Here is an 11,620-nt window from a genome sequence, read left to right as displayed (position 1 = left end):
TCACCGAGCTACTGTAAAAATAAATTCTCCAAGTCGCCAGACAGCTGCCACCGTAACAGACTCGTCTGGTATCCAGGCATAAGGGACTGGGGTCGTTATGCCATTGAGAGTTAGCAATTTTGCTCTCCATTAGGCTGCTGGATGGACAGAGTGGATCCCTTTGAGCCAGATGAAAGCTGTGATTATTTTGTGTTTCTCCTCAGCGTAGGGAGATTTGCAGGTCCTGCACAGGTACTTCTGAACCCGGTGTGGGTTCAGAGAGGTTCACCCCAGTTGTTGCCTGTTAAAGGACGTGCTCCCTGTAGAATTTGGATGCTGTTTGTGTTGTGCTATCATGGCAGGTTACCTGGTTTAATTTTAAATAACCTAATTATGCAGGTATACAGGTATATCTGGTGGACAATTGTGTTGGTTTCATCCTCTGCAGTACCAACAGGTCTTTTGATGCCTCTTGCTTTCTAACCTGAATCAGTAGTATGACTTGACTGCCCAAACCCCCTTTCATCAGTGTCCCTTTTAGATCTGACACCACCTTCTTGCCCTGTCCACCTCTTGTCTTCCCTGTGAGTCAATCACCACGGTCCCTCTAGCACCGACAAGCAGCTTAATTCCCGGTGCCATGTTACACCTACTCTCAGGCTTGCTCTTGAGGAGTTTGCTGCAGCATCACCTGTGATGAGGGAGTTTGTGGAGCTTTCCTGGGTGGTTTAACAATTTGTGCAATAGCAGCTACCTTTGGTTTCTAGTGTTTTCCCTCCAAGCCCTGCTCAGTCAGTGACAGGCAGACTCCAACAAGGACTGTGGTTCACTGCAGGATTACCAAGTGGTTGCAGGGTTTGCAGAATGCCCTTACGGAGCTGCTTGTCCTGCTCAGACCACCGGCCTTCTATGATATAATCTCTTCTCTTCCAGACTTCTTCCAGTGGTCCTCCAGACCTCCTCTTCCTCCTCCTAATTCTCCTTCCCCATTATACTAGCTTCACCTGCTCAATTTCCCTCTTTCCCTGGACGAGCAGATAAAGCTACTTTCCTTCCTAGCTAACCCCTCCTGCAATCTCTTTTACTGCCCTCTCCAGATACTGCCCTTATCTGCTTTCCACACCTTCCACATTGCCTATTTGCAGAGTGAATATCTGTGGTAGAGCATTCCCCGTGATACCCCTGCACCCCCTCTTTGCCGTACCTTCCCAGTGCAGAGGCTGGGTATTGATCCTTTGGAGAAAAAAATCTATAGGATCACTCTGCTCTAGGCGCTGTAGGATGATCTGCTCAATACAAGAATGCTCATGTTGACCATGCAGAAATATGCAGAAATAACTCACATCGAAACTGTCAAGAGCACTAGAAGAAAAAAAAATTGTTTTATAAAATCACAGAACAGTATAGCAAGTTTTGGTTTTCTTCTTTTTTTTTTTTTTTTTAAAAAAAAGGTCTCAATCTGAAGATATATCTTATTTATTTATTTATTTGGTAGAGCTTCATAACAAAAAAAACAATGGACATAGTTTCTCCTTTCCTCTGAAAAATAGGCAAGGTTCTAATTCCTCAAACTGTTATATCACTTACCATAATTATTTGCTTTAGATGAGAAAACATCATGTCACAAACAAACCCTATACTCTCAAATTTTCTGGTCTGAAAACAACGGTGTAATTTCTAGAGCAAAGGGAACATTTTATGCTGCAGTAAGAGGGGCCATGTAAAGATCATGGAGATGAGATCTGGTTGCAAGGCAGAGGGGCTCTCAGCAGCAAGCTCTGTGGAGTTGCAAGAGAGGTGGTTTTATTCACGGAAAAGACTAGAGGAGTGAAAAGGGCTCAAATTGTACCTCTGCCTTTCTGGGTGAGAAGTCATTTTACTTGTTGTTCCCAGTCACCATGATGATACTTACCTCCTCTGGAAAGTGCTCTGAGATCTACAGATGGGGAGAAGCATCACTGCTTAGCAGCTGTAAATTTCCAAACCTCCTCCTGTTCCAGTTCTCCTGCTCTCTGGGTGTGCGAGATGCTCTCTTCGCATCTCCCACTCTCTGGGCGTGCTGCTGCAGACTGGGAAGGAAAGAGCATCTCTCATTCCCTATGTAAATCCGTTGATGAAAACATAAAATGCATTGTGCTGCTAAAACTTGCTGAGCTTGTTTGAATAAAAGCCAAGGATTAACAGCACGTAAATTCACCATTGATTTGACAACAATGATGTTATGTGCCCTAAACACTGATGGGATTTGTTCAGTGTTTAGGATGTGGGCTCTGAGGTGGAAAAAAGGGATTGCTAGTAATTTTTTAAGCCTCTTTGGCTGCACCAAGGCAGACTGTTGGTATTATATAAATTCTTTAGATAAAATAAATATCAGTCTTTGTATGAGGAGGGTGGATATTTCACTTTTCCAGTATACAGCTGAATAGTAAATCTGACTGTGGATCGCTATAAGCCAGGAAATAAAAATCACCCCATCCCTCTAAAAAAGGGAGGAAGGAGATGTTGGAGAGGAAAAAGAATCCCTAAGGCCAGCAATAAAACAGAGGATTGTGCCTTAAAAACAGTGGGACAAAAATTTCTTTTTAGGTGGAAAACTAGAAATGTCACCTCCACAACTTGTCCCCTCTGTGATCACTCTCCCTGGCTCCAGGTTCAGCAACTTTGCAACCATGGTCCCTGGGGACAAAAACTATAGTGAGTGAGAGTGGGGACCACCTGGGACAAAACTTGTGGTACAGGAGTTGACCGTTCATTAAGCAAGAGTTGCAGAGGCTGGGGAGGGGAGAGCTATGATGACTTTCACCAGGACAGGCTTAACCCCTCACCCTTTAAGCCAAGCTGCTGGAGTGCAGTGGGTTGCTCACCTCCTCCCAGCTGGGTTGCTGATGGCTCTTTGGGAAGCATGGGAATTTGCAGAGCTCTCTAGGGACACGCTGATCCCTCTTTAAAAGAAAAGCAAACCAAGCTGGTGGGGTTGTTTTGTTTGTTTGCTTGGATTTTTTAAATACACTTGCCGAAAGTTAGGCTTCTAGATCTATATATAAACTTCTTAATACATGGCCTGATTTTCAAAGGTGCTCAGCATGGAGCAACCGTCCCACTAACTGGCTTCTTTCTTGCTATGAACTATCCTCAAAGAGGGGTTTTCAAGTGTTCTTTTTGCTTTTATCAAGAAACATGTATTCATCCAATAAAAAAAGAATATAACATCTGCCTTCTTTCATGTGAGCCCACCCATTGCGTTAGCCCTGCAGCCCCAACCACGGATAAGTGTGCTGTGCAAATTGCACAGATAACATGGCCTCACCTTCTCCCATCCATTATAAACTTTAGCAAGATATCAACAGCATTCAAAGCTCAGCAGAAATCACTACTTTAGCAATTTCCATGGTATTTGGTGGAGGTCCTACCTCCATCAGCATCCCAGGTCAGGCGTGGTAAAAAGGTTTGGAGCTCCTGACCATAGCACTGCCCTGGGTGGCATGCATATGTTTGAAGAAAAGGAAATGAGTCTTCTAAAGAAGGACTCTTCTCCTAAAAAAAAAAAAAAAACAAAAACAAAAACAAAAAAACCTCTGTGTTCATTTCTAGGGGGAGCTTTTAGTAAGTGCTTAGCAGCTCATAAGCCAAAACTGATAATGCCCGCTCTTTTAGCTTGACTGCTTGCATACTGACTTCTGTTGACTTCTTGCATCCTTCCCACAGCTAGGTCTATGTAAGATTAAGAAAAGCATGGTCGTTTTTTCCCCACTCACAAGGTCTCTCACACATATTATGTAGTATTTTCCACCACAGCATGACTAGTAGGAAGAAAACTTGCAACAAAATCGTTATTAACTGCCTTAGCTCTGTATGGCTGTCATGAACTTCTTTTTGTACCTCATAGAAATGTTCGCCCAAAGGGAAAACTTGGTTTGGTTAGCATGCTGCAACAATTTTATCATGAAATATTGGCAGAGATTATTCACTGCCTTATATTGTCACTAAACAGCTTAAATCTGAATGCAGAGGACCATCTAAATGAGTACAGTTGTACCTTTTTGGGTTGACAGGTCTGTTTGGAAGAAAAAGCACTGGAACTCATTCCTGTTTTCTGTAAGAACTATCTGAAGAGTTGCACCCTCTGCAGGTTAGCAGAGACTGCTTGACTCGAGAGGACATGCAGATCGGAGCAGGGAGGCTGCCTTTCTTGGCTCTCCTGGCTCTGCAACACACCAGTTGGAAACAGTAATTCCAGTTACATTAGCACTTCAGAATAGCATACAAACCCTCCACCGTTATGCCTGACCAGTCACTGCTCCGCTTAAATACTTGCTTTTCTCTTCATATTGGGCTTATACAGAGCTTGGCATGCGGGCTGGAAACAGTGCTGGACTCACCTAGAAATTGGCAGGTGAGAATCATGTGGACAAACTAATAGCAGCTAAATCAAGCAAGGGCTTTGCTTGATCACCGATGCCTGCTTTACTCAGAAACATGATCTAGGATTTCTGCAGCTTGTCCTGGGCAACCTCCTTTACTAAAAGTCTCATGTACTGGCAATTATGCATGATAGTTTAGGAAGGGATTCTTTCAAAGGTAAGATAGACAGAAGACCTACTGGAAGATCTTCTGAGTTGGACGCATTCTAAATTTGCAATGAGGCTTTGGGAAAACTTGCCTTTGATGCATTGCTTTTGAGTGTTCTCATGAGCATATGCAGTAGTTTTTCATCCTTTTATAGGAACACCAACAAATCTCACTACTTTTGCTCAGTAGGTTGTGCATCCTGTGAGGAGTCTGGTCCCCTGAACTGGTGCAAAATGGTTGCTTTCTCCTGTCATACTGAATTCCCACTGGATGGGATTCATCTCACCAAGTCTGCTTGTCCAGAAGGAGGTTAGAATTAGAATTGCCTCCCTTAAGACAGCTGTCCAGGCTCCCTCCTTAGTCAGTCGAGATGTAGGCACTGGTGAAAGATGTCTCATTTCACCTTTCCTACCCACCCACGTTATAATGTGAGCCATCTGGAGGCATTGTCTCTCTCCACTGACTGGACAGAGAGCCTGGACAACTCATTTGGACTGGGCACCTAAGTTTTAGACTGTTGGAAGTTAGATGCAATGAGTCCCAGGAGACGGCCTGTTGCCCAAAGGCATGCAGGCAGTACAAAGTCTGTATCAGGATAAACTTCTGTAAATTAAATTTACATTTCAGTGAAATGTTTTACCCTTAAAAGACAAATATGTTCGTCGAAGACAAAATGGGTATGATTAATTCTAGGGAGAGCCATGAAAATGTGGGTCCAGAAGAAAGTAAAGACATAAAACCATAAAGTTGGCTGCCGCTTTTCAAGTATTTGAATGTGTGGTAATATACATAATTTTAGATTAAATTTAGGTGAAGACATATTTGTCGTTTTTCTCTCAACAGCCCATTCCCATCATCCCGCTGAACATATGGGGTGCTCCAATCACATGTTGAACACACATATGTTCAGATTCTGGAGCAAGCTTCAGACTGTGGGTAGATGATGGATTCTGTTGGGCTTCCCTGTGAGGTAAGTGGTACTGTGGAGGCAAGCAGCTGCTTTCCTGGTGCCTAAGAGCACCGATGTGCTGCTGGTTGGTGTTGCTGAGAGTGGTACAGGCTGCCGGGGCTCCCTTCTTCCCCCTCACCCCAATAATCTACCCACGTTCCTGCATGGGGAACATACTAGAGGTCAGAGCTCAAGGGTTTGGCAGTTTCTTAAGGTCTGAAAGATGCCCAGAGAGGAGCCTGCCATTGTGTGTGTTGCTCCCTGTGCTCCTGGTATAAACCCTGGCTTGGGAAACACAAAAGGGATGTTCCCAACACACTGCAGGGATTGCATCCACCCCTTACGCATGGCTGGGGCCCAAATGGTATGTCAGACTCCAGAATCTGTCCGATTCTGTGTCAGGACACAGTTCCCACCTGCTGCTCTACCAGCCAAATAGATAATTTGCTTTGTGTGCTCCAGTGAGTGGCTTGGGATTTGAGCCTGTTCCTGTATCTCTCCTTTCGTTCTGCGTATATCAGGTCACTGCTGCCATTTGGTTAAATACAGATTAGCAGGTCTCTGGTACTGGGTGGCTGAGGAGAGATTTTCTTCTCTCCTGGGGCAAAGACCCAAATCTCACAGAGCTCTTCAAGAAAACTTTTGGTAGCACTTTGTGACTTTTGTTTGCTTTCCCTTCATCTGCTCAAGAAGAATGACAGTTGGGACAATGGGAGTGAATATGGGTTTAGGTCTGTCTGTTGTGGTTTTTCCTCCATGTTTTGAGGAGGGATTGATCTACTTTTAGCACCTGATTTTAGAAAAGCCTTCATGCCTGAGAGCCGTGGTGAGACCACAGGGCCTTTCTGGCTGGAAGTAGGTGAGGTTGAACCTAAACCCTTCTCCGGCTTCTCAGTGGTCTCTACTGCCTTTTTGGGTGTTTTCCTGCTCAACCTTTTGCTTTCCATGAAGGAAAACCTGTGTAATGGGATCTCTCGTCCCCAGCTTTCCTTGCCTGCCTCCATGCACTGCATGGGAAGGGATCATGTGTGGGAGTCAAGGCCAGGGACTTTTCAAGACTATGTGGCACCTAGATGCCAGGTGATGCTCAGCTGAATGTCACTTTACCTCAGTGCTTTTCTGAATTTAACTCCTCTGGCCTGGATTGATCCCATTTCTCCCAAAGCACTGATGCCAGAATCTCAGCCACCCTTGGTTTCTTTAGTCCTTGGCACCATGAGAGGCTGATTCAGCTCTGAAGTCGCTTTTGGAGGCGGCCTCTTGTCTCTCTCCCTTGCTCTCTGCTGACTGCAAAAGGTGCTGAAACAAAGGCTCCTGACATAGGTGCTTCTGCTGTCCAGAAGGCCCCTAGGATGCAGTCCCTACATCACTGGCTCCAGTGGAAATGGCGTTTCAGCTGTAATTGTGGCCTCTTGCTGAGCCTTGCTGTGGAGCCAGGCAGCCTCGCTGCCCTTTCGCTGCCCAGCCAGCTGCCTAAGCTCTCTGGCAGAGCTTGCTACTCCCACAGTGGGCTGTCCATTGCCCCCTTCGCTGGTCCAACCAGAATGGCAGAAAACCCCTTAAAGGTGGCTTTAAGTGAACCTCAAATGCAAAATAGTTGTAACCAGAAATGCATGTTAAGCAGGATCTGTGTTGTGACCGGGAGATAAATTAATCTCCCAAAACTCTCCTACATCAAAACAAGGACACCCTCAAGAGCAGCTTTGGGACTGCTGTTATGGTCAGTGGCCAAAATCATTTTTCCTTCTTTCTTTTGGCAAAGTATTTGTTTGTTGAAAGTTTCTGTTTTGTCAAAACCATGTTCATGCTCTGCATTATGTGTTAGTCCTGCCTCCCTGCCAGCCCTGCCAGGATCCCTGTGCCAGGGGTGTCAGGCCCCTCTCAACTGGGAGACATTTTATAGCATGTCACAAAAAAAGTTTCCCTTTCTTCAACCTGAATCAAACACTTTTTCATCACTTGGGAGAAAGCGGTTTCATTTGTTTGGAAAAGACTTTGTGGCTCTGTTTCAAGGAGGGGCAGAAACAGAAGCAAATTAATGAAAAGCCAAGGGTGGGTTACAAAGTCCCCAGAGCAGACCTTCTTCACAAGCATCCTTGAGACGCCCACCAGGGTGTCCTGTTTAGCCTACTCCATCCCATAAGAGACCTGCCAGTACGCCTGGGCACCCTGTGTCTCACAGCCTGCTGCATGGCATCGTCCCTCGGAGATCTGGCACCGATTCCCACCAGACTGTCATTTCCAGGTCAGTCTCCGCATTTCTGCTGACCATGTTGCCTCCATCATGAGATCATGTCTTTCCAGAGAAATCCCACTAATGCCTTCATTCTGCAAGACCGGTATATATAGGGGGAGCTTCCCTGGGGCTCACTGCGCAGTCCAGCCAAGGCATCGCTGTCTCCCCAGCAGCTGCACTGCCCCCACCGCTCTCCCCTTGCAGCCACAGGTCGCAGCAGCAGCAAGCATGGACATTACCATCCAGCACCCCTGGTTCAAGCGTGCTCTGGGACCCCTCATTCCAAGCCGTTTGTTCGACCAATTTTTTGGAGAGGGTCTTCTCGAGTATGATCTCCTGCCTTTGTTCTCTTCCACTATCAGCCCCTACTACAGGCAGTCCCTCTTCCGCAGCGTGCTGGAGTCGGGCATTTCAGAGGTAAGGGCTCTTTGGCTTCTTCTCCTTTTCCTTCCTCTCCCTTCTTATACCTCCGCCTGCTCCTCCCCACCCGCAGCTTGCCGGCAGGAGCCAGCGGCTGTAGCCCCATGCTGGGGTGCAAGGGGGCGAGGAGGACCTCCGGCCCACTGGCAAGCAGAGCCCGTCCACCCCTTCTTGGGCATGGAGGGAAGCTCTCACTGGGGAGAAGGCTTCCCTTCAAGAAATGGAAACTGTTTTGGCTCCTGATGGTTCGTTACAACACGTGAAAGGCTGCCTTTGCTGCCCTCATGCCCACTGTCCATATGGCGAGGGAAGAGCTAGGCTGCTCCCGGAGTTAGCGCCTGCAAGGGCAGCTCAGCGTGGGAGAGGATCCTGGTGAGCAGGAGTTTCCTCCGGCCCCCTCCTCTGCCTCAGGAGCTCAGTGGTTTTTGCAAGCCCACACTGGAGGACCCAGCAGCAATTCTCCAAAGGCAGCATGTAGGAGGAGCACGTAGCCATGGGGGCTGTGGTCTGAAGCCCAGGGACCAGTGCTGCCTCTAGCCCTCTCTTTACTGGTTTCCTCCCAGAGCTAAGGCCACAAATAAACCTTACATTGCTGAAAGGATGAAAAACATGCTATCAGAGAATATTACACTGTTTTCTACCCCTTGAGCACGAATGCCCAGTGCATCTGGGAGATTGCTGAGTGCAAAGGGGTCCCCGGCACAAGAATAGCGGTGTGAAGTGGCGCTTCTCCCCAGAGCGTAGCAATGGTGCAGATGCCTACTGTGGCCTTCCAGTGTCCCTGCGTCCCCACAATGGGAAGAAACCCACCAAGGACCGTAGTAACAGAAGGAGAAGCCATGCTGCCGCTAGATCACTTCTTCTCTGGCTTTTAAGCTGCCATGATGCTGGCACTGCCTCTGCGCTCAGAGCTCAGGTTTTACTGTCTAACAATGTTCGTTTCAGGTGAGGTCTGACCGGGACAAGTTTACAATCATGCTGGATGTAAAACACTTCTCCCCTGAAGACCTGAGTGTGAAGATTATTGATGACTTTGTGGAAATCCATGGCAAGCACAGTGAAAGACAGGTAGGTGGACATGACAGTGATGGTGGAGTGACTGGGGAGTCAAGCTCTTTTCTTTCTTTCTTTCCAATGGATCCTCAGCTGAGGGAAAAAAAGAGTATATCAGAAGGAGTTATTTATCGATTATCATTATTGACATGGCCCATTCCCATAGACCCCCAATCTGGTAACCGACAATAATGAGCTAATCCACTCCTCTTTTTTTTATTTTCAATCATCATCTTCCATAACTGTCAGATGATGATGCCCATTGTTCACTAACAACACTGGACCAGACAAAGAACATCATCTGGCGCTGCCGAAGCGTGGCTGAGTTTTCATAAGCCAGAATTGTTAGTGAAAACAGAGTTTTCATATGCTGATCTGGGAGAGAAAAGCAAGACCAAACAAAAAAGAAAAACAACTGAGTGCCTCAGGCTTGGAAACTTTTAACACGTATGTCATGGAAATATCTGTGGGGGTCGAAAAGTGAATTATACCAGCAGGGGTTTAATTCTTGTATACTTTTTTGGCCAGACAAAGGTCTAGCCTGGTAACAGTATGTATTTTTTAATATAGTCCTTTTTTCCAGAGGAAGAGAGCAGCCGTTTTCACGGCTGACTTAAAAAAAAAAAAATTGCATTTCTCATTCTTTTGGCCAGAAAAAAGGGTGGCAGGATTGTATACTTTGGCTGACACAGTGTTGCTGCCTAGTAAGGAAATACATGGGCACATATGTGCACATTGCTCTTGCCTTCACAGAACCCCAGACTTTCTCTTCAAGCATCCTTTGAAATCAGTGGCTGTGGCAGGGCCCCTGTCCAAATCAGATATTGATCTATAATACGGCCAAAATCACACCCTGCTGCTCTGTTTAGCTCTCACAGCTTCAGGGGTGTCACGGGGGGCACCTGCCCTTACAAACCTGTGAAACAGAATAAAAAGCAGAGATGTGCCTGGCAATACTGGCAGTACAGTGTCGCAATAAGCCAGGGAAAATATGGACCCCGCCTCCAATGGAGCTGTGGGGTTGGTCAGAGGGAGGTGTGGCACGGTGCCCGGGGGGTTTCTGACGGGCCTTCTCCCCTTTCCCCATTGCCTCTCAGGATGACCATGGCTACATCTCCCGTGAATTTCACCGTCGGTACCGCCTGCCTGCCAACGTGGACCAGGCTGCCATCACCTGCTCCCTGTCCAATGACGGCATGCTGACCTTTTCTGGCCCCAAGGTCCCCTCCAACATGGACGCCAGCCACGAGAGGCCCATCCCCGTGTCGCGGGAGGAGAAGCCCACCTCTGCGCCTTCCTCCTAAGCCCGCCTGCCACTGCGGTACACAGGCTGCCACCGTCTGCGGGTCTCATTCCCAGAGCCATTGCATAGATATCAGTGAATATCTAGAGGGGTTTATTTTGTTGGTTTCCCCCCTTCCCCCTTTTGTTTCTTTTTTTCCCCCCTTTTCCCTTGGACGGGACTAGGGGCTGGGTGAGCGGCTGGTGGACTTTGAAGCTTAAACCTGTGAGCTGTGCTGTGGGGATGGCATGGATGGATGGTGCATGCTGCCACGCTGCTGTACTTGCTGAAAGGGTCTTTTTCTAGTGCTGCAGTCCATAACCACCATCAGGTAGGAGGGAGTGCACAAGTAACACTGGCTCCTGGTGCACCAAGTCTTGAGGCAAGGCTTGGAGCAGGGGAAAAGCCCTGCAGACTTGCTCTACCCCACACAGAGTTAAACTGGTTATTCTTAAAAAAAGCCAACGGAGCCAAGCCCCACACCTGAGATCCTGCATACATGTGATGAATGTGCCACGAGTTCCTTGCAACCACAGGAGAAATAATAACGTCTTACCTTCGGGGGTTGCAACATATATTTCTTTTCAGCAAAGTGTTTAAGTGTATCTGTTCACACCACTACCCTGTCGTTTCCCTTAGGGACAACTGACATGAGGACTAGCACGTCTTTCCACTGTTTTAGTAGGCCCTCGGGGGAGAGAGGGGGGCTCACCACTGTGCAGAGGCTTCACATCCCCAGCCAACTCTCCCCAGCCTATGCGTAACACACCATCTCCCTTACTCTCGCTGTAATTCTAGGGTAGCTCCACCTCTTCCACTGGTATCTGGCACTCAACCTGAGAATGCAGTCAGTGGCGGTCAATAAAGAGATATAGGAAACACGCAATTGGCTTTGGGGGTTTCATTTGTTCCTTTCTAAGGCTTTTGAAGTTGAAAGGTTAGCATGGTGCCTAACGCTGCTTGGAGGACCTGCTTTCCACTGCTGGAAGTATATTTTGTGATGATGACTTGCCCTTTCTTTCATGTTCCTATTATCCTTTATGCAAGCAAAACAAAAGGATCAAAAACAAGAAACAAATTCAACAGCCCAACAACCACGCCATTTCTTAAGTTCATTGCGTCAGTAAAGACA

General features: G+C 47.1%; 1 protein-coding gene across 1 annotated transcript; it reads left to right on the top strand.

The window, feature by feature from the left end:
- The first annotated feature begins 7,943 nt into the window (after positions 1-7,943).
- On the top strand, positions 7,944-11,371 carry CRYAA (crystallin alpha A). Its single transcript, XM_075081945.1, has 3 exons — positions 7,944-8,150; positions 9,099-9,221; positions 10,304-11,371. Exons 1-3 carry the CDS (start codon positions 7,962-7,964, stop codon positions 10,508-10,510), a joined length of 519 nt encoding a protein of 172 aa, XP_074938046.1. The 5' UTR covers positions 7,944-7,961; the 3' UTR covers positions 10,511-11,371.
- Positions 11,372-11,620: the final 249 nt, after the last annotated feature.

This window comes from Phalacrocorax aristotelis, chromosome 1, assembly GCF_949628215.1.
Source record: "Phalacrocorax aristotelis chromosome 1, bGulAri2.1, whole genome shotgun sequence".
Lineage (NCBI taxonomy): Eukaryota > Metazoa > Chordata > Aves > Suliformes > Phalacrocoracidae > Phalacrocorax > Phalacrocorax aristotelis.
The sequence above is the reverse complement of the archived record's forward strand: the minus strand, read 5'-3'. Positions and strand labels throughout refer to the sequence as shown.

Coding starts and splice junctions, on each gene's coding strand:
- CRYAA (XM_075081945.1), top strand. CDS start 7,962: ATGGACATTACCATCCAGCACCCCTGGTTCAAGCGTGCTCTGGGACCC. Junction 8,151..9,098: donor TGGAGTCGGGCATTTCAGAG/GTAAGGGCTCTT, acceptor TGTTCGTTTCAG/GTGAGGTCTGACCGGGACAA. Junction 9,222..10,303: donor GCAAGCACAGTGAAAGACAG/GTAGGTGGACAT, acceptor ATTGCCTCTCAG/GATGACCATGGCTACATCTC.